The 24,298-nt window shown below is 43.2% G+C and overlaps 1 protein-coding gene across 1 annotated transcript in view; it reads right to left on the bottom strand.

Annotated features, from left to right (window-relative positions):
* Window positions 1-1,313: 1,313 nt before the first annotated feature.
* The window catches only part of SEZ6L2 (seizure related 6 homolog like 2), a 58,361-nt gene continuing 35,376 nt past the window's right edge, over window positions 1,314-24,298 (bottom strand). Inside the window, exons 3-18 of the mRNA XM_069735007.1 lie at window positions 24,021-24,272; window positions 23,797-23,930; window positions 23,409-23,601; window positions 12,319-12,504; window positions 9,239-9,407; window positions 8,999-9,162; window positions 8,459-8,653; window positions 5,105-5,243; window positions 4,640-4,836; window positions 4,184-4,378; window positions 3,909-4,100; window positions 2,915-3,106; window positions 2,797-2,835; window positions 2,462-2,579; window positions 2,060-2,162; window positions 1,314-1,851 (exon numbers count right to left, since the gene is read on the bottom strand). Coding sequence (XP_069591108.1) covers window positions 1,822-1,851; window positions 2,060-2,162; window positions 2,462-2,579; window positions 2,797-2,835; window positions 2,915-3,106; window positions 3,909-4,100; window positions 4,184-4,378; window positions 4,640-4,836; window positions 5,105-5,243; window positions 8,459-8,653; window positions 8,999-9,162; window positions 9,239-9,407; window positions 12,319-12,504; window positions 23,409-23,601; window positions 23,797-23,930; window positions 24,021-24,272 — 2,498 coding nt within the window. The 3' untranslated portion in view covers window positions 1,314-1,821. The remainder of the gene's footprint in view (window positions 1,852-2,059; window positions 2,163-2,461; window positions 2,580-2,796; window positions 2,836-2,914; window positions 3,107-3,908; window positions 4,101-4,183; window positions 4,379-4,639; window positions 4,837-5,104; window positions 5,244-8,458; window positions 8,654-8,998; window positions 9,163-9,238; window positions 9,408-12,318; window positions 12,505-23,408; window positions 23,602-23,796; window positions 23,931-24,020; window positions 24,273-24,298) is intronic.

Below are 24,298 nucleotides of genomic sequence, written 5' to 3'. Positions count from 1 at the left end.
CCAAAGGCAGTGGCCGGGCCCGGAGGTCGGTATATGACGGCCACTGGACGGTTGGACGGAGAGTAGGTACGGACAGAGTGGAGGGTAGAGGTGGGATTGGGCTAAAGGTGCAGTTAGACCCACTCCTCCACCAAACCTGTTACCAGGGAGAGGAGTGTGGACAAAGTGGAGCCCGCCATAGCACAGCGCAGACGGGGAGGCAGCGTCGGAGGGTGTCAGCCATGTTTCGGTGAGGCCCAGGCAGGAAAGATTGCGAGAGGTGAAGGTCATGAATCACATGAAGCTTGTTGCGGATGGAGCGGGCTTTCCAGAGTGCTCCAGAGAGAGTGAGCAGGTGGGGCGCATCAGGGACACTGGTTTTTTACATAAGAGATTGTGGCCAATGAATGAGAGGTATCTGCTGAGGGGGTCTGGATTGGGAGATGTGCCGCCAGCCGTGAAGAGTAGGAGAGTGGCTGGCCTGTTCTTTTAGTAAGGGAGATGTGATGTTGAGGAGCAGGTCAGGTGGGGAGGGAAGGGGTCAGTTCCCCCTATGGGCCCCAGACACACCAGTCCGACCCTATATGTTTCCCACCCGCCCACTAGTCACGTCAGGAGCTGGAAAGCAGCGGCTCTTCTGCGCCATCCACTACACACCAGAGGGTTACTCGCCCTCCTCTCCTGATGGGCACAGCGCCGTACTCCCAGTGTGGCCGCGCTCATTACTGCAACTTTCTACAAAAAACACGCAAAACTATTTATTTGTTTTTTTTTTTTTACAAATCTCGCTCTTTATTGCCTGAAAATAAAGCCAGTTTAAGAAGCGGAGCTGGAAGTGACACAGACGGCCAGCACGGAGGGAGACTTCAACATTTCTCAATGCGCCGTGGCGGCCATGTTTGAATCTCCCGGACAAAGTGAACTTAAACTCATGAAGGAAAAGAGAGACAGACAGAAGTTGTGATGGGCACCGGAGCCATCACTCTGATCCCCTCCGCGATGGGGCAGCTGAACAAATCTGGACCCCTGGGTGCTGGAGTATTTAATGGCGATGTGAGCAGCTCCCGCTGGAGCACAGACATTGCAGTATTACTTTGGCACAAATGACATTTACAGGGGTGGGCGGTCACATTATGGGTTCATGAAAGATGGCGGCGGGTGGGGGTGAAGGCACAGAGTTTTAAACAGACGAGTCACCTGACACTAATAATGAAGCGGTTCTGGGCGGCCATTTTCTTGGAGACCGAGAAGCAAAGTTTTTATAATTCAAATAAATCCCTGATTATATATATATATATATATATTTTTTTTTTTTTTACATTTCTTTTTATTTTGTAAAAAGGGGTTCATTCAAAACAGGCACAAAATGAAAATTACCCCTATGACCGCGGCCATTAAAAAAAAAAGAAAAAAAAAGAAATTAATGTTTTTACAACCACAATAATTTAGCGGATGGAGATTAAGAAGCTCGACGTGACGGTACAATACGATATTGGGGAAAGAAAGATGACGGGCTATAATACAGGATTTCGCTAGTGTCCTGTCCATTACTGTGCTATTACAAGGGTCCGCCAGCAATCATGGTCTTCCCCAAGATGGCGGCCCATGGGCGCAGTTCAAAGCCCCTTCCCTCCCTCCACCCACCCCCCAGCCCTAAGTGTTTATAACTCTGTGGGTAATGGTGACAGATCACATGATGGACGGTCGATCGCAGGGTGAGGGGCTGTGCAGCTTGTGATTGCAATCTGGAAAGTAAGACCCTCGATCCGTGCAGAGTCGGATATATCCCTCCTCGTGTATTCCCCCACCCGCCCATAGTCGTACCCACAATGAAACCCATCTTCAGATCGACACTTCATACTCCCGGGTATCCTGAAAGAGAAAGAGACGTCACTAGATTCGGGCGGAGGGCCGCCCATGGCCGACCACGAGCTGCCGTAGGGTCAGTGGTTACGGTATTGGCGCCTGTGGGGTATTGCAGTAACAGCCTTTCCCACCCACCATGTTTTGCCACTCAGGAGTCTGGGAGAGCCAGGTGACTACTCATAGCCCCGTGGTCACCCACTTTTCGCACACTTACCCCAGCCTCGTATAATGGGTTGTTAAAATCGGACTCCACAGTGATGGGGCTGTAGGAATGGGAGGCAGGGAAAGAAAATCCAAACAGGGACTTTCCTTGAAACCTGCGCCAGAACGAGATAGAGAGATGAAGGTTAAGGGTCATATTGAACAAGGAAGAGTCTTAAAGGGCAACTCCATCTAACGTGATTTTGCCCTTTAAGAAGAAGCCACACCCCCTAACTACATGTATTTGCATAAAGCGTGTAAATAAATGTTAGGCGGAGTTCGTTTTCCTTATCTGTATATGGATGCAGATTTGGAATGAAACGTATTGTGTCCTCAGCAAAAGGGGCGGGGCCGGGACTACTCATGGGATAGGACGGTTGTCGCCGGCAGGAGGACGACCAATCCCGCCACTCACTTGGTGTAGTAGATATAGATTCCACCAATCAGCAGGATAACCAGGATGATGGGCAGGAAAATGGCCAGCGCAATGTTGCCGCCCTCCATCTGGTGGGAGGGGTCTGTCGTTTGGGCGACTAGAAGAGAAAGAAATGATGGTTATGTACCTCGGAAAAGGGGGGCACTTACTTAGTTTGGATGTAGGGGGCACCAACCTCATGAAGATGATGATGGGTAATGGTCGGGTGATGATTGGCACAAGACATAAGCAAATGATGGGGTGGGGGTGACATTTATGGGGGTGACGGGATTAAGTGTGCGGGGAGGTCACGACGGACGGCGACGGGTTCACACCTTCCAGCTTCCGGTCGTCCAGCAGCTCCTCGTATGCAACTAAAAGAGAAACGATAAGGTGAGTGCCGAGCGCAGGCGACAAGCCGGCAGGGGGCGGCGGTGGGAAGACGGCACTCACTTTTGCAGAGAGGAGGTTGGTTCGTCCATTGGGAGGGGTGCCCGGGAACACAAATAATGGTCACCTCACCGATCAGCTCGAAGCCCTCATAGCAGAAGAAGCGGAGCGCCTCCCCGGCCTGGTAGTGGTGTTTATAGAGGGTCTGGTAGCCATTCTCCGGGACGCCGGGGTTTAGACACGGCTCGTACTTCACTACAAAAATTTGAGGCAACAAGTGATATGTACAGGGAGGATACCTGGACGTATGGATAGAAGCCTCCCCAATGTACAGTGCCACCTTCTGGTGATAGAAGCCTATGGACAAGGTAAATTATGCTTCCTGGTTCCTCGGGGGCGAGCTCTCCTCGAGAGATAAGTCTGGTGAGCTTTAGTATTAGTAGAACTATAAAGCTCAGCGCAAGCTCTGCTGTAACACATTCAGCTCTCAATGTTACAAGCAGAAATATACGGGAGTTTGAACAAGCACAAAGCTGCGAACAGTGAGAGCCCTGATTAGGAAAACTGCACTAAAAGTCGCGGGCTGGTGATTATGTGAGATTTATAACAGCAGCTTGTCAGGAGCTGAGAAGAAGGTGAGCAAATAAGTACTGTATAGAAATCAATTGTCTGGAAAGAAGAGGCTGGGATATTAGGAGTTAACTCCTCTCTTGGAATGTAGCTACTGGTGGTGGCCGAGCTCCTCAGAAACCAGCTGTACACTATGAAAGATAAAAGCTCTCAGAGCAGGAGAATGACCGCAGATAGAAAAAGCAAAATCAATTGCAAACTTACTTATTTTCATGCTGTCTAACGAACAAAAGCAATTTAATAGCATGAGAATACCCATCTACAGCCGGCCATCTCTTTTATAATAACAGTATAATGAGGAGGCCGTGTCAGGTGATCGCTCACAGCCAACCACGTAGCGTGCACCTACTTTTCGCCCCTTTATAGAAGTATTGGGGGCTGGAGTATCTGCAATAAGCAGCTCCATAGCTTTGCCTTTCTTACTTACAGACACATTTGGGGATCCTGTCGCTCCACTTGGGGGTTCCGGTGTCTCGGTTGTAACAGGTCAGGATTTCGCTTCCTTCCAACGTGTAGCCTTCATTGCAGGAATAATGGACGTGAGAGCCAATGGGAAACCGAGGGTCGAATGCCCTGCGGACGCCGTTTGCGATCTCCCCGGGGTCGGCGCAGTTTAAGACTATAAGAAGAATGAGAGCCGGTCATCACGGGGGCCCCGGTTGTTAGGGTCTCGTTCGGTGATTGGCGGGCTCCGTCACTCACTCTTTTCGCAGGTGGGAGGGGCATTGCTCCAGGACAGGTCCCACTGGCAGGTTAGTATGTCTGATCCGATGATGTCATACCCGGGTTCACACTGATAGGTCACCACTGTGCCGCGGATGAGATCGGGGTGTGAGGACGTCTTCCACCCAGACTGGATTTCGGGTAAAGCTGAGCACGTGTCGTTCCGTGGCACCTCTAGGGAGAAGAGGAAAGATCTGGAACTATCTGTACGTCATGTGCAGGTACAGCCACATCCAGACAGGAGAAACACCGAGGGGGCAACAATCGCACCCCAGGAACCAAAGAAAAGATCGAGGCATAAAGAACAACAGGTGAAGCCTCCATTGGTCTAATACTCCAGTCACATCCAGAGCTGCACTCACAGACGGAGTATGAGATGTGATAATAAGGTAATGAAGGGTGGACGGGGTGAGCGCAGTCATGGACCATCTCTACCTTTGAAATGTATGATGAATCCCTGGCTCAGGCTGAACACAGGGTCATTGGGGTCGGACTGGAACTGTAGGGTCACATCATTGGCGGAAGAGAAAAGGTTAAACCGCTGGTGAACCCCCATGTACTGTCCCAGGACCCGCGCCGTGAGGTCATCACCATCATAGACCGTCAGGGCATCGCTGCGGCGGATGTTCAGTCTGCGCGGAACAAAGTACAATGCGGTCAGCATGGCGGCCTGTGGTGTATGGATCCGACAACATGAAGGCGAAGATGCGACTCAGCTGTATCGTGGGCTCACTATGTGCGCATTGTGTGTGTATTGTATACGTATATTGTATATATAGTGTGCATGAGGTGTGTATGGTGTGTATATCATGTGTACATTGTGTGTGTATATTATGTGTGTATGATATATATATATATCATGTGTACATTATGTCTATATCGAGGCTTCAGACTCCTCACATTTCTATCTCCAGCAGCACCCGCCGGTCCTCCTGCACATGGATTCCCCATACACAGTCCTGGCCCTTTGCGTAATTCTGGGGCCAATCAGGAGACAGGATCACCCCGGCAGGTTCAGAGATCTCTCCTCCACACAGAGCTGATAGACAGAAGAAAGGAGATGCCACAATGTTCCATCCATTATATACATTGTATCACTAATGGGGCAAAGGACAAATATACACTGACACTCGGGGTACAGGATGATGACGCTGACACTCGGGGTACAGGATAATGACGCTGACACTCGGGGTACAGGATAATGACGCTGACACTCGGGGTACAGGATAATGACACTGACACTGGGAGTACAGGATAATGACACTGACACTCGGGGTACAGGATAATGACGCTGACACTCGGGGTACAGGATAATGACGCTGACACTCGGGGTACAGGATAATGACGCTGACACTCGGGGTACAGGATAATGACGCTGACACTCGGGGTACAGGATAATGACGCTGACACTCGGGGTACAGGATAATGACGCTGACACTCGGGGTACAGGATAATGACCCTGACACTCGGGGTACAGGATAATGACACTGACACTCGGGGTACAGGATAATGACGCTGACACTCGGGGTACAGGATAATGACGCTGACACTCGGGGTACAGGATAATGACGCTGACACTGGGGGTACAGGATAATGACGCTGACACTCGGGGTACAGGATAATGACACTGACACTGGGGGTACAGGATGATGATACTGACACTCGGGGTACAGGATAATGACGCTGACACTGGGGGTACAGGATAATGACGCTGACACTGGGGGTACAGGATAATGACACTGACACTCGGGGTACAGGATAATGACACTGACACTCGGGGTACAGGATAATGACACTGACACTCGGGGAACAGGATAATGACACTGACACTCGGGGTACAGGATAATGACACTGACACTCGGGGTACAGGATAATGACGCTGACACTGGGGGTACAGGATAATGACACTGACACTGGGGGTACAGGATAATGACGTTGACACTCGGGGTACAGGATGATGACGCTGACACTGGGGGTACAGGATAATGACACTGACACTCGGGGTACAGGATAATGACACTGACACTCGGGGTACAGGATAATGACGCTGACACTCGGGGTACAGGATAATGACGCTGACACTGGGGGTACAGGATAATGACACTGACACTGGGGGTACAGGATAATGACACTGACACTGGGGGTACAGGATGATGATGCTGACACTCGGGGTACAGGATAATGACGCTGACACTGGGGGTACAGGATAATGACGTTGACACTCGGGGTACAGGATAATGACACTGACACTCGGGGTACAGGATAATGACGCTGACACTCGGGGTACAGGATAGTGACGCTGACACTCGGGGTACAGGATAATGACACTGACACTCGGGGTACAGGATAATGACGCTGACACTCGGGGTACAGGATAATGACACTGACACTCGGGGTACAGGATAATGACGCTGACACTCGGGGTACAGGATAATGACACTGACACTCGGGGTACAGGATAATGACGCTGACACTCGGGGTACAGGATAATGACACTGACACTCGGGGTACAGGATAATGACACTGACACTGGGGGTACAGGATAATGACGCTGACACTCGGGGTACAGGATGATGACACTCGGGGTACAGGATGATGACACTGACACTCGGGGTACAGGATAATGACGCTGACACTCGGGGTACAGGATAATGACACTGACACTTGGGGTACAGGATGATGATACTGACACTCGGGGTACAGGATAATGACGTTGACACTCGGGGTACAGGATGATGACGCTGACACTGGGGGTACAGGATAATGACACTGACACTCGGGGTACAGGATAATGACACTGACACTGGGGGTACAGGATAATGACACTGACACTCGGGGTACAGGATGATGACACTCGGGGTACAGGATAATGACACTGACACTGGGGGTACAGGATAATGACACTGACACTTGGGGTACAGGATAATGACACTGACACTCGGGGTACAGGATAATGACACTGACACTGGGGGTACAGGATAATGACACTGACACTCGGGGTACAGGATGATGACACTCGGGGTACAGGATGATGACACTGACACTCGGGGTACAGGATAATGACGCTGACACTCGGGGTACAGGATGATGACACTCGGGGTACAGGATAATGACACTGACACTGGGGGTACAGGATAATGACACTGACACTCGGGGTACAGGATAATGACACTGACACTCGGGGTACAGGATAATGACGCTGACACTCGGGGTACAGGATAATGACGCTGACACTCGGGGTACAGGATAATGACGCTGACACTCGGGGTACAGGATGATGATACTGACACTCGGGGTACAGGATGATGACACTGACACTCGGGGTACAGGATAATGACGTTGACACTCGGGGTACAGGATAATGACGTTGACACTCGGGGTACAGGATAATGACGCTGACACTCGGGGTACAGGATAATGACACTGACACTCGGGGTACAGGATAATGACGCTGACACTCGGGGTACAGGATAATGACGCTGACACTCGGGGTACAGGATAATGACGCTGACACTCGGGGTACAGGATAATAACACTGACACTCGGGGTACAGGATGATGATACTGACACTCGGGGTACAGGATAATGACACTGACACTGGGGGTACAGGATAATGACACTGACACTCGGGGTACAGGACAATGACGCTGACACTCGGGGTACAGGACAATGACGCTGACACTCGGGGTACAGGACAATGACGCTGACACTCGGGGTACAGGACAATGACGCTGACACTTGGGGTACAGGATGATGACACTGAGATGTTGGTTAGTACAGTGACATTTTTCGGTACAGGACACTGGCACTATAGGGCCACATGGCACAGAGCCTTGACATTGGGATGTTGTTCTTTTTTCCTTACGTAACGTTGATTTTTCTTAGGTTTCATCTCTTGCAGTCATGTAAGAGTTAATCGGGAGCCCTACATTAGTTACCATGGCAACTGGTAACTTCTCATCGCCACGGCCCAGCCTTCACGCCTCGCACACGGTGAGGTACGTGTGGAGAGCCGCCATGTGATGGAGCATCGCGCACACAAGTGTCCTAATAACAGGGGCGTCAGGGACGGGCGATGGGAGCCCACCATAACCTGTACATGTCTGATAACACCAGCAGAGGGCAGCACGGGGCGGCCTGCGGTCAGGGGTCAGACATGGCGGCACAGTGGGGATGACCTCTACGGGTAGGGTCCCTGGTTATCCGCCTGGTGTGGGCTGCAGGGTGATTGTGGCGGGTGTGGGGGTCTCTTACCTTTGCACACAGGCTCGCTCTCATTCCAGTGAGGGTCGGTGGGGTCCACGCACTCTATTACAGGGGGCCCCTGTTCCAACATGTACCCCGCATTACATGAAAAGGAGACCAGGGTCCCTGGGGAGAAGAGGGGGTCCGTGGTGCTGAAATTACCGTGGGCCAGGAACGGTTCATAACATCGAGTCTCTGAGAACACTGCAGAGAAAGAGCGGTAAATAAATGAACCACCAGAGGGCGCGGGCGTACTACTACCCCCAGCAGGGCAACATGAGGACTCAGCACTTGAGAAAAATTGGGATTTTTCCTTTCCAGTCACATCCAGAGCTGCACACAGTCCGCTGCCCTGCTGTTAGCTCCCAGGACCTCACCCCTTGCTGCTGATGATCCCCGCTGACCCTGCCCCAATGTACACACACGTTTTGTACAGTAGATTGATGCGAAAACTGCAGCCGTGCATTGGAAACGTGACGCAGCTTTAGATGTAACCGGAGTAAGAATAGTAATGAATATTGGCCAGGAATACACAGTGTGCACAGTCACCTTCGTAGCGCAGGCTGAGCAGCAGGGGGACGGCCGGGTTCTCAGACACCAGCTCGATGTACAGGGACTGCGCGTCGCTCAGGAGACCTCTTTCCGGGGCATCGTCTATATCGGAGTCATAGATGAGGGGCGACAAAGTGGAGCTTCCAGAGTGAACGACCAACCTGAGGGGAGACGGAGGGGTCACATATAGACATAGCGAGCTGGAGATACGAGGGGTAACAGGACATGGTAACTGACCTGTCATTGTCCTCGTCTAGAGAGACCCTCTCAAAGTGCAGGTGAAGCCGCTGACCCTCGGACGCCTCAATCAACCAATGACAGCTCAAGTTGTTTCCGTGATGCGTGGTGACATGAGGAGAGACGATCCGTCCGACGGTGGCATTACGTATAACACCGCCACAGGTCGCTGGACGAGAGATGAAACAATATGAACCGTCAGGTAATGGTTCCTCAGTATATCCCGTATTGATCCTGAGTTACATACAGTGCGGGAAATAAGTATGTGACCCCTCGCTGGTTTTGTACGTTTACCCACTGATAGAGACATGAACAGCCTATAATATTAAGGGAAGGTTAATGTTATCATTGAGAGATGGAATATCAAAAATAAAATCCAGAAAATCACATTGTATAAACTATATAAATGTATTTGCATTTTGTAGTGAGAAATAAGTATTTGATCCCCTCCCGACCATTAAGGCTCTGTGCACACGCTGCGGATTTTGCTGCGGGTCCGCAGCGGTTTCCCATGCGTTTACAGTACAATGTAAACCTATGGGAAACGCAATCCGCAGCGCACATGCTGCGGAAAAAAACGCGCGGAAACGCAGCGGTTTACATTCCGCAGCATGTCGATTCTTTGTGCGGAATCCGCAGCGGTTTTACACCTGCTCCGTAATAGAAAACCGCAGTGGAATCCGCACAAAAACTGCAGTAAATCTGCTGTAAATCCGCAGGAAAAACGCACAGTTTTTGCCCTGCGGATTTATCAAATCCGCAGAGGATCTTTCTACGTGTGCACATAGCCTAAGGCTATATTCACACTATGCGGATTTTGCTGCGGATCCGCAGCGGATTTGACCGCTGCGGATCCGCAGCAGTTTCCCATGAGTTTACATTACAATGTAAACCTATGGGAAACAAAAAACGCTGTGCACATGCTGCAGAAAAATCCGCGCGGAAACGCTGCGGATTACATTCCGCAGCATGTCACTTCTTTTCTGCGGATTTTCAGCTGCTCCAATAGAAAACTGCAGTTGAAAATCCGCAGAAGAAAACGCAGTAAAAACCGCGATAAATCCGCAGTAAAAACCGCGATGGGTTTTCACTGCGGATTTTGCAATTCCGCTGCGGAAAAATCCACAGTGGAATCTGCAAATCTGCACATAGCCTTAGATGCTCCTAATCAACTCATTACCTGCATTAAAGACAGCTGTCTTACATAGTCACCAAGAGACTTCTGTCCACAGACTCAATTATCAGTCAGACTCTGACCTCTACAACATGGGCAACACCAAAGAGCTTTATAAGGATGTCAGGGACAAGATCATAGACCTGCACAAAGCTGGAATGGGCTACAGAACCATAAGTAAGACGCTGGGTGAGAAGGAGACAACTGTCGGTGAAATAGTAAGAAAATGGAAGAAATACAAAATGACTGTGAATCGACATCGATCTGGGGCACCGTGCAGAATCTCACCTCGTGGGGTATCCTTAATCACGAGGAGGGTGAGAGATCAGCCTAAAACTACACAGGGGGGAACTTGTTAATGATCTCAAGGCAGCTGGGACCACAGTCACCAAGAAAACCACTGGTAACACATTACACCGTAAAGGTTTATAATCCTGCAGTGCCCGCAAGGTCCCCCTGCTGAAGAAGGCACATGTGCGGCCCGTCTGAAGTTTACCAGTGAACACATGGATGATTCTGGGAGTTACTGGGAGAAGGTGCTGTGGTCAGATGAGACAAACATTGAGGTCTTTGGCATTAACTCAACTCGCCGTGTTTGGAGGAAGAGAAATGCTGCCTATAACACAAAGAACACCATCCCCACTGTCAAGCATGGAGGGGGAAACATTATATGTTGGCGGTGTTTCTCTGCTAAGGGCACAGGACTACTTCACCGCATCAATGGGAGAATGGATGAAGCCATGTACCGAAAAATCCTGAGTGACAACCTCCTTCCCTCCGCCAGGACATTAAAAATGGGTCTTGGCTGGGTCTTCCAATGACCCAAAACATACAGCCAAGGCAACAAGGGAGCAGCTCAAAAAAAGCACATTAAGTTCATGGAGTGGCCTAGCCAGTCTCCAGACCTGAATCCCATAGAAACTTATGGAGGGAGATGAAGCTCCGAGTTGCCAAGTAACAGCCTCAAAATCGTAATAATTTAGAGATGATCTGCAAAGAGGAGTGGAGCAAGATTCCTCCTGACATGTGCGCAAACCTCATCATCAACTACAAGAGACGTCTGACTGCTGAGCTTGCCAACAAGGGTTTTACCACCAAGTATTAAGTCTTGTTTGCCAGAAGGGTCAAATACTTATTTCTCACTGCAAAATGCAAATACATTTATATAATTTATACAATGTGAATTTCAGGATTTTATTTTTGATATTCTATCTCTCAATGTTAAAATTAACCGACCCTTAAAATTATAGACGGTTCATGTCTTTGTCAGTGGACAAACGTCCAAAATCAGCAAGGGATCAAATACTTATTTCCTTCACTGTACTATATTACTCTTCAGAGCTGCACTCACTATTCTGCTGGTGCAGTCACTGTGTACATACATTACATTACTGATCCTGAGTTACATCCTGTATTATACTCCAGAGCTGCACTCACTATTCTGCTGGTGCAGTCACTGTGTACATACATTACATTACTGATCCTGAGTTACATCCTGTATTATACTCCAGAGCTGCACTCACTATTCTGCTGGTGCAGTCACTGTGTACATACATTACATTACTGATCCTGAGTTACATCCTGTATTATACTCCAGAGCTGCACTCACTATTCTGCTGGTGCAGTCACTGTGTACATACATTACATTACTGATCCTGAGTTACATCCTGTATTATACTCCAGAGCTGCACTCACTATTCTGCTGGTGCAGTCACTGTGTACATACATTACATTACTGATCCTGAGTTACATCCTGTATTATACTCCAGAGCCGCACTCACTATTCTGCTGGTGCAGTCACTGTGTACATACATTACATTACTGATCCTGAGTTACATCCTGTATTATACTCCAGAGCTGCACTCACTATTCTGCTGGTGCAGTCACTGTGTACAAATTTTCTCACCTGTGCAGACTGGCGGTTTTCCACTCCATTGAGGGCGGGTGATATTGAGACAGACAAGTGAATCTACACCTTTCAGTGTGAACCCAGGAGCACAGCGAAAGTTAGCGGATCCTCCAGGATGGAGGTCTGTGACGGTGACTTCGCCATTTTCCGGTCGAGGTGGAAACACACAGCTCAGGACGTAAGCTGCAAAAAAAAGAAATAACAATTACCTTTGCAATGACAACAATCAATCTAAAAATATAGTGAGACATCAGCCATGATCTTATACAGTATGTACAAGAATATAACTACTATAATACTGCCCCTATGTACAAGAATATAACTACTATAATACTGCTCCTATGTACAAGAATATAACTACTATAATACTGCTCCTATGTACAAGAATATAACTACTATAATACTGCCCCCTATGTACAAGAATATAACTACTATAATACTGCCCCCTATGTACAAGAATATAACTACTATAATACTGCTCCTATGTACAAGAATATAACTACTATAATACTGCTCCTATGTACAAGAATATAACTACTATAATACTGCCCCCTATGTACAAGAATATAACTACTATAATACTGCCCCCTATGTACAAGAATATAACTTCTATAATACTGCCCTTATGTACAAGAATATAACTACTATAATACTGCCCCTATGTACAAGAATATAACTACTATAATACTGCCCCCTATGTACAAGAATATAACTACTATAATACTGCCCCCTATGTACAAGAATATAACTACTATAATACTGCTCCTATGTACAAGAATATAACTACTATAATACTGCTCCTATGTACAAGAATATAACTACTATAATACTGCCCCTATGTACAAGAATATAACTACTATAATACTGCTCCTATGTACAAGAATATAACTACTATAATACTGCTCCTATGTACAAGAATATAACTACTATAATACTGCCCCTATGTACAAGAATATAACTACTATAATACTGCTCCTATGTACAAGAATATAACTACTATAATACTGCTCCTATGTACAAGAATATAACTACTATAATACTGCTCCTATGTACAAGAATATAACTACTATAATACTGCCCCCTATGTACAAGAATATAACTACTATAATACTGCCCCCTATGTACAAGAATATAACTTCTATAATACTGCCCTTATGTACAAGAATATAACTACTATAATACTGCCCCTATGTACAAGAATATAACTACTATAATACTGCCCCCTATGTACAAGAATATAACTACTATAATACTGCCCCCTATGTACAAGAATATAACTACTATAATACTGCTCCTATGTACAAGAATATAACTACTATAATACTGCCCCCTATGTACAAGAATATAACTACTATAATACTGCCCCTATGTACAAGAAAATAACTACTATAATACTGCCCCCTATGTACAAGAATATAACTACTATAATACTGCCCCCTATGTACAAGAATATAACTACTATAATACTGCTCCTATGTACAAGAATATAACTACTATAATACTGCCCCCTAAGTACAAGAATATAACTACTATAATACTGCCCCTATGTACAAGAATATAACTACTATAATACTGCCCCATTGTACAAGAATATAACTACTATAATACTGCCCCCTATGTACAAGAATATAACTACTATAATACTGCTCCTATGTACACGAATATAACTACCATAATACTGCTCCTATGTACAAGAATATAACTGCTATAATACTGCCCCTATGTACAAGAATATAACTACTATAATTCTGCTCCTATGTACAAGAATATAACTACTATAATACTGCCCCTATATACAAGAATATAACTACTATAATACTGCCCCTATGTACAAGAATATAACTACTATAATACTGCCCCTATGTACAAGAATATAACTACTATAATTCTGCCCCTATGTACAAGAATATAACTACTATAATACTGCTCCTATGTACAAGAATATAACTACTATAATACTGCCTCCTATGTACGAGAATATAACTACCATAATACTGCCCCCTATGTACAAGAATATAACTACTATAATACTGCTCCTATGTACAGGAATATAACTACTATAATTCTGCCCCTATGTACAAGAATATAACTACTATAATACTGCTCCTATGTACAGGAATATAACTACTATAATTCTGCCCCTATGTACAAGAATATAACTACTATAATACTGCCCCTATGTACAAGAATATAACTACTATAATACTGCCCCTATGTACAGGAATATAACTACTATAATACTGCCCCTATGTACAAGAATATAACTACTATAATACTGCCCCTATGTACAAGAATATAACTACTATAATACTGCCCCTATGTACAAGAATATAACTACTATAATACTGCTCCTATGTACAGGAATATAACTACTATAATTCTGCCCCTATGTACAAGAATATAACTACTATAATACTGCCCCTATGTACAAGAATATAACTACTATAATACTGCCCCTATGTACAGGAATATAACTACTATAATACTGCCCCTATGTACAAGAATATAACTACTATAATACTGCCCCTATGTACAAGAATATAACTACTATAATACTGCCCCTATGTACAAGAATATAACTACTATAATACTGCCCCCTATGTACAAGAATATAACTACTATAATACTGGAAAAGAAAAAGCAATGAAGATCAGCTCACCTCCTCTCAGGCCCAGCGCACGGATCATGCAGTGCAGCAAGTAGTTTGAAGAAAAAGCAGAAGTCCAGCGCGGGTGATGTCCATAAAAAATACCTTTTATTCCATATTCGTTAAAAGCACATAAATCCAAAGTCCATCTTCATATCCATAGACACAAAAACGGGTGATTCATACCAGTGACAGTCACAGGCTTAAAGTGCATTAAAATCATACGCGTTTCAACGGTCGTGCCGTCTTACTCATTGTGATAAAAATAAAATGAAAGAGGGCGGCCATATAGGACTAGGCCCATTAGGTTACACCCCCTGATCTTGCAGACAACAGAAACAGGGCAACACCTACAGGTAGTTAATGAGTTTAGCCTGAAATTTGCATGTACAAATACTAAGCTTAAGGCAGGAGAAAGAGAGGGGAAAAAAAAAAAAAAAAAAAAGTCTATGGACTTTTATATGGATGTTATATATACAAGAATTATAACTTATCATTCATAATAATTCATAAGATCCTGCCGGATATTCATGCCTAGGGGGGCTCTGGACTTAAGCTGATACATCCACCATATCTCTCTGTTGGTTATTTTTCTTTTTATATCTCCCCCTCGGAATGGAGCTTTAACCCTTTCAATCCCGCGGACCTCCAATGAGCTGACATCCCCATTGTGTTTATGGATGAAGTGTTTGGATGCAGCAGAGCTCTTATGGGTGATTTTATTCACTGCATCAGACAAGTGCCTCCTTATTCTCACTTTCAGGGGACCCCCTGTGCACCCCACATATTGCTGCTCACAGGTGGTGCAATTAATCAGATACACCACATTGGAGGTGTTGCAGTTAATGTAGTGGTTAATTTTGTAGGTCTTTTTGGTGACAGATGAGTGGAATTCCTTACTGTTCACCATGTATTTACAGCAGGTGCAGATATTGTGCCCACACTTGTATGTGCCTTTAGTACTGAGCCAGTTTTCTTTCTCTTTTAACCTTTTGTCTTCACTAATAAAGAGGCTGGGGGATAAGATGTTGTTCAGACTAGGGGCTTTTTTAGCGATATAGCGCACTGGTTTGGACAGGATTTGGTTCAGCTTTTTATCCTGGCTCAGCATAGGGATTCTTTTTCTGATGATATCACTGAGGGCTGTATGTAGTGGTGAAGGTGATGTGCTCCTCACTGGACACACGGTTACTGCTCGTTTTACTCAGCATAGTCTCCCGATCTATATCCTCCACAATGCAGCATCCAGCTGGGATAGCCCCTATGAGCCAGCCTGCCCCTCACCTCCCTCTTACTCCTGTCATACACTTCCTTGGTGGTACTGTTCCTCTTAAACCTGTAGAGTTCCCCCACAGGTATGTTTTTTATTACATGTCTCGGATGACATGATTTGGCATGTAATATGGAGTTAGTCGCGGTATTTTTCCTGAAAGGGGAGATTGTGATGATTGAACCTGAATTTAGATCTAAAGTAACATCTAAAAAATTAATGTTTCTACCACCAATTGTATAGGTGAATTTCAAATTCATTTCATTATCATTCATATATTTGATAAGTTCAGATATCAAGTCCGCAGGTCCCTCCCATATGAGGAGCAGGTCGTCCAGATAGCGCCCCAGCCACCTAATATAGGGGGAGAAGGGGTTAACATGTGAAAACATGAACAAGCTCTCCCAGGCTGCCATATACAGGTTAGCGATAGATGGCGAGAACCCTGCGCCCATCGGGGCTCCGCAAACCTGCAAAAAAAACTCTTTATTAAAGGAAAAAAAGTTATGTTTGAGGAGAAAGTCCACAGAGGAAATCAAAAATTCCTGTATAGCCGGAGTGTAGTCACTGTAGTCCTGGAGATGTCTCCTCAGGATGGAGATAGTCAGATCATGCATCAGGGAGGGATACAAGGCCTCCACATCACAGGAGATGAAGATACAGTCTCCAGACCATGCAGTCTTATCCAGGGAGGAAATCAAATGCTTTGTATCTTTTATATAGCCTGGTAGTCTAGATACATATCCACCCAGGTACTGAGGTTTTCACCCATGCTTCCAATCCCTGCTACTATGGGTCTGAATGTAGGAGGGAAGACTTCCTTGTGGATCTTAGGCAGGGAATGGAAGATGGGGATTATAGGGTGTTCCACAAATAAATCCTCAGACAGTTTTTTATCCAGTGCCCCTATAGCAAAACCCTCAGAAAGCAGATGTTTTAGTTTTTTCTGGAATAGTTCAGTGGGATCATGCTGTAGTCTCCTATACGTGTTGTTCTGCTGGACATATCGACCTGCATTCAGTAGGACCACAGCTCCTCCCTTGTCAGCTCTTCTGACCATGAGATCCTGGTTGCCTCTGATCTCCTCCAGAGCTTTCCTTTCTAGTTTACTCAGATTGGGTCTGTTATGGTTACATGATGATTTTTTCTTGAGTTCTATCAGGTCCTCCTCTATGCATTCCTGGAATGAATCCAAGATGTTAGGTCTTGAATTGACAGGGTAAAAATAGGGTTTTTTTGATTTATAACCAGAGTTTAGGTTTTTGGTGGAATAATAAGGAGGCACTTGTCTGATGCAGTGAATAAAATCACCCATAAGAGCTCTGCTGCATCCAAACACTTCATCCATAAACACAATGGGGATGTCAGCTCATTGGAGGTCCGCGGGATTGAAAGGGTTAAAGCTCCATTCCGAGGGGGAGATATAAAAAGAAAAATAACCAACAGAGAGATATGGTGGATGTATCAGCTTAAGTCCAGAGCCCCCCTAGGCATGAATATCCGGCAGGATCTTATGAATTATTATGAATGATAAGTTATAATTCTTGTATATATAACATCCATATAAAAGTCCATAGACTTTTTTTTTTTTTTTTTTTTCCCCTCTCTTTCTCCTGCCTTAAGCTTAGTATTTGTACATGCAAATTTCAGGCTAAACTCATTAACTACCTGTAGGTGTTGCCCTGTTTCTGTTGTCTGCAAGATCAGGGGGTGTAACCTAATGGGCCTAGTCCTATATGGCAGCCCTCTTTCATTTTATTTTTATCACAATGAGTAAGGCGGCACGACCGTTGAAACGCGTATGATTTTAATGCACTTTAAGCCTGTGACTGTCACTGGTATGAATCACCCGTTTTTGTGTCTATGGATATGAAGATGGACTTTGGATTTATGTGCTTTTAACGAATATGGAAGAAAAGGTATTTTTTATGGACATCACCCGCGCTGGACTTCTGCTTTTTCTTCTTACTATAATACTGCTCCTATGTACAGGAATATAACTACTATAATTCTGCCCCTATGTACAAGAATATAACTAATATAATACTGCCCCTATGTACAAGAATATAACTACTATAATACTGCCTCTTATGTACAAGAATATAACTACTATAATTCTGCTCCTATGTACAAGAATATAACTACTATAATACTGCCCCTATGTACAAGAATATAACTACTATAATACTGCCTCTTATGTACAAGAATATAACTACTATAATTCTGCTCCTATGTACAAGAATATAACTACTATAATACTGCCCCTATGTACAAGAATATAACTACTATAATACTGCCCCTATGTACAAGAATATAACTACTATAATACTGCTCCTATGTAAAAGAATATAACTACTATAATACTGCTCCTATGTACAAGAATATAACTACTATAATACTGCCCCTATGTACAAGAAAATAACTACTATAATACTGCCTCTTATGTACAAGAATATAACTACTATAATACTGCTTCTATGTACAAGAATATAACTACTATAATACTGCCCCTATGTACAAGAATATAACTACTATAATACTGCCCCTATGTACAAGAATATAACTACTATAATACTGCTCCTATGTAAAAGAATATAACTACTATAATACTGCTCCTATGTACAAGAATATAACTACTATAATACTGCCCATATGTACAAGAATATAACTACTATAATACTGCCCATATGTACAAGAATATAACTACTATAATACTGCTCCTAAGTACAGGAATATAACTACTATAATACTGCCCCTATGTACAAGAATATAACTACTATAATACTGCTCCTAAGTACAAGAATATAACTGCTATAATACTGCCCCTATGTACAAGAATATAACTACTATAATACTGCCCATATGTACAAGAATATAACTACTATAATACTGCTCCTAAGTACAAGAATATAACTGCTATAATACTGCCCCTATGTACAAGAATATAACTACTATAATACTGCTCCTATGTACAAGAATATAACTACTATAATACTGCTCCTAAGTACAGGAATATAACTACTATAATACTGCCCCTATGTACAAGAAAATAACTGCTATAATACTGCCCCTATGTACAAGAATATAACTACTATAATACTGCCCCCTATGTACAAGAATATAACTACTATAATACTGCCCCTATGTACAAGAATATAACTACTATAATACTGCTCCTATGTACAAGAATATAACTACTATAATACTGCCCCCTATGTACAAGAATATAACTTCTATAATACTGCCCTTATGTACAAGAATATAACTACTATAATACTGCCCCTATGTACAAGAATATAACTACTATAATACTGCCCCCTATGTACAAGAATATAACTACTATAATACTGCCCCCTATGTACAAGAATATAACTACTATAATACTGCTCCTATGTACAAGAATATAACTACTATAATACTGCCCCCTATGTACAAGAATATAACTACTATAATACTGCCCCTATGTACAAGAATATAACTACTATAATACTGCCCCCTATGTACAAGAATATAACTACTATAATACTGCCCCCTATGTACAAGAATATAACTACTATAATACTGCTCCTATGTACAAGAATATAACTACTATAATACTGCCCCCTATGTACAAGAATATAACTACTATAATACTGCTCCTATGTACAAGAATATAACTACTATAATACTGCCCCCTATGTACAAGAATATAACTACTATAATACTGCTCCTATGTACAAGAATATAACTACTATAATACTGCCCCTATGTACAAGAATATAACTACTATAATACTGCTCCTATATACAAGAATATAGCTACTTTAATACTGCTCCTATGTACAATAATATAACTGCTATAATACTGCTCCTATGTACAAGAATATAACTACTATAATACTGATCCTATGTACAAGAATATAACTACTATAATACTGCTCCTATGTACAAGAATATAACTACTATAATACTGCCCCCTATGTACAAGAATATAACTACTATAATACTGCTCCTATGTACAAGAATATAACTACTATAATACTGCTCCTATGTACAAGAATATAACTACTATAATACTGCTCCTATGTACAAGAATATAACTACTATAATACTGCCCCCTATGTACAAGAATATAACTACTATAATACTGCTCCTATGTACAAGAATATAACTACTATAATACTGCCCCCTATGTACAAGAATATAACTACTATAATACTGCCCCTATGTACAAGAATATAACTACTATAATACTGCCCCTATGTACAAGAATATAACTACTATAATACTGCCCCTATGTACAAGAATATAACTACTATAATACTGCCCCCTATGTACAGGAATATAACTACTATAATACTGCTCCTATGTACAAGAATCTAACTACTATAATACTGCTCCTATGTACAAGAATCTAACTACTATAATACTGCTCCTATGTACAGAATATAACTACTATAATACTGCTCCTATGTACAAGAATATAACTACTATAATACTGCTCCTATGTACAAGAATATAACTACTATAATACTGCCCCCTATGTACAAGAATATAACTACTATAATACTGCCCCCTATGTACAAGAATATAACTACTATAATACTGCTCCTATGTACAAGAATCTAACTACTATAATACTGCTCCTATGTACAAGAATATAACTACTATAATACTGCCCCTATGTACAAGAATATAACTACTATAATACTGCCCTTATGTACAAGAATATAACTACTATAATACTGCTCCTATGCACAAGAATATAACTACTATAATACTGCTCCTATGCACAAGAATATAACTACTATAATACTGCCCCTATATACAGGAATATAACTACTATAATACTGCCCCTATGTACAAGAATATAACTACTATAATACTGCCCCATGTACAAGAATATAACTACTATAATACTGCTCCTATGTACAAGAATATAACTACTATAATACTGCTCCTATATACAAGAATATAACTACTATAATACTGCCCCTATGTACAAGAATATAACTACTATAATACTGCCCCATGTACAAGAATATAACTACTATAATACTGCCCCTATGTACAAGAATATAACTACTATAATACTGCCCCTATATACAGGAATATAACTACTATAATACTGCTCCCATGTACAGGAATATAACTACTATAATACTGCTCCTATGTACAAGAATATAACTACTATAATACTGCCCCTATGTACAAGAATATAACTACTATAATACTGCCCCTATATACAGGAATATAACTACTATAATACTGCTCCCATGTACAGGAATATAACTACTATAATACTGCCCCTATGTACAAGAATATAACTACTATAATACTGCCCCTATGTACAAGAATATAACTACTATAATACTGCCCCTATGTACAAGAATATAACTACTATAATACTGCCCCTATATACAGGAATATAACTACTATAATACTGCTCCCATGTACAGGAATATAACTACTATAATACTGCTCCTATGTACAAGAATATAACTACTATAATACTGCCCCCTATGTACAAGAATATAACTACTATAATACTGCCCCTATGTACAAGAATATAACTACTATAATACTGCCCCTATGTACAAGAATATAACTACTATAATACTGCCCCCTATGTACAGGAATATAACTACTATAATACTGCTCCTATGTACAAGAATCTAACTACTATAATACTGCTCCTATGTACAAGAATCTAACTACTATAATACTGCTCCTATGTACAGAATATAACTACTATAATACTGCTCCTATGTACAAGAATATAACTACTATAATACTGCTCCTATGTACAAGAATATAACTACTATAATACTGCCCCCTATGTACAAGAATATAACTACTATAATACTGCCCCCTATGTACAAGAATATAACTACTATAATACTGCTCCTATGTACAAGAATCTAACTACTATAATACTGCTCCTATGTACAAGAATATAACTACTATAATACTGCCCCTATGTACAAGAATATAACTACTATAATACTGCCCTTATGTACAAGAATATAACTACTATAATACTGCTCCTATGCACAAGAATATAACTACTATAATACTGCTCCTATGCACAAGAATATAACTACTATAATACTGCCCCTATATACAGGAATATAACTACTATAATACTGCCCCTATGTACAAGAATATAACTACTATAATACTGCCCCATGTACAAGAATATAACTACTATAATACTGCTCCTATGTACAAGAATATAACTACTATAATACTGCTCCTATATACAAGAATATAACTACTATAATACTGCCCCTATGTACAAGAATATAACTACTATAATACTGCCCCATGTACAAGAATATAACTACTATAATACTGCCCCTATGTACAAGAATATAACTACTATAATACTGCTCCTATGTACAAGAATATAACTACTATAATACTGCTCCTATATACAAGAATATAACTACTATAATACTGCCCCTATGTACAAGAATATAACTACTATAATACTGCCCCATGTACAAGAATATAACTACTATAATACTGCCCCTATATACAGGAATATAACTACTATAATACTGCTCCCATGTACAGGAATATAACTACTATAATACTGCCCCTATGAACAAGAATATAACTACTATAATACTGCCCCTATGTACAAGAATATAACTACTATAATACTGCCCCTATGTACAAGAATATAACTACTATAATACTGCCCCTATATACAGGAATATAACTACTATAATACTGCTCCCATGTACAGGAATATAACTACTATAATACTGCTCCTATGTACAAGAATATAACTACTATAATACTGCTCCCATGTACAGGAATATAACTACTATAATACTGCTCCCATGTACAGGAATATAACTACTATAATACTGCCCCTATGAACAAGAATATAACTACTATAATACTGCCCCTATGTACAAGAATATAACTACTATAATACTGCCCCTATGTACAAGAATATAACTACTATAATACTGCCCCTATATACAGGAATATAACTACTATAATACTGCTCCCATGTACAGGAATATAACTACTATAATACTGCTCCTATGTACAAGAATATAACTACTATAATACTGCCCCTATATACAGGAATATAACTACTATAATACTGCTCCTATGTGCAGTGATTAGTGGACCGGTGACTATGATATGGAGCGGGCTGTGATGAATATTTTACCTTGGTAGCGCAATTTAAATGCTCCGGGTCTGGTGGCGCGGTAAGTCTGGAACCGTACTGCAATGTGATTGGTCGGACTGCGGATCACCTGGCCCTCAGCCATCAGCGTCTCATTGGCCAGCAGGAAGCGGTGATCTTCCTCGACCCCCTCCACGCTCAGCGCCTCCTCCTTGGACAAGTTGAGCTTCTCCACCTGGAAACATTTGGCCAATATAAATCTTTAAACCATTAACCCCGAGTCGTCTGGCGTTTGTCACATTTGGGGCCCCAGGGTTGAGGGGAAGCAGCGACAACCCTCGCGGGGTGTGAGGTGATGGCCGTGTGGGTTGTCACCCTGCTGAGGGCGACTCGCGGACAGAACAGAGATCCCACCGCTGATCGCACTCACCCGGATCTCCACGCCGTACCCCATGTACACGGACACGCTGTATGTGCAGTCCAGGCCCCCGAAGAAGCTTCCCCCCGAATATTCCGGAGCCTCCAGGATGCCTTCCAGCTCCGAGATGTTATTATTACAGAGAACTGCAGAGAAGGGGACAGAAAACCACAACTCCCATCATACACTACCCCGGGGGCTGTCAGGGCACGCTGGGAGTTGTAGTTCATCCTCACCTGGGCTGTGCACGGTGGTTACGGTGGTGGTGGTGATCAGGGTGGTGGTGGTCTCCTCCTCGCCTTCTGCAGACGGGCCTGGACCTCCTGTTGGTGCTGGAGATGGAGGCGTCAATGTGCTGAGGGGTGGAGGAAGGGAGAATGTCCCCCCGACGGCCGTGGTCAGGACGCCGGAGGTCTCGCTGACCCCTGCAGGGGCCAGCTCGTCAGTCAGGGACACGGGGGCGGCCCGGGTGGGCACAGACGTCGTACCTGGGGATGATACAACATGGCAATCA

Source organism: Ranitomeya imitator, chromosome 7 (genome assembly GCF_032444005.1).
Source record: "Ranitomeya imitator isolate aRanImi1 chromosome 7, aRanImi1.pri, whole genome shotgun sequence".
Taxonomy (NCBI): Eukaryota; Metazoa; Chordata; class Amphibia; order Anura; family Dendrobatidae; genus Ranitomeya; species Ranitomeya imitator.
Note: the sequence above shows the minus strand (reverse complement) of the source record. Positions and strands in the feature narration are given on the sequence as shown.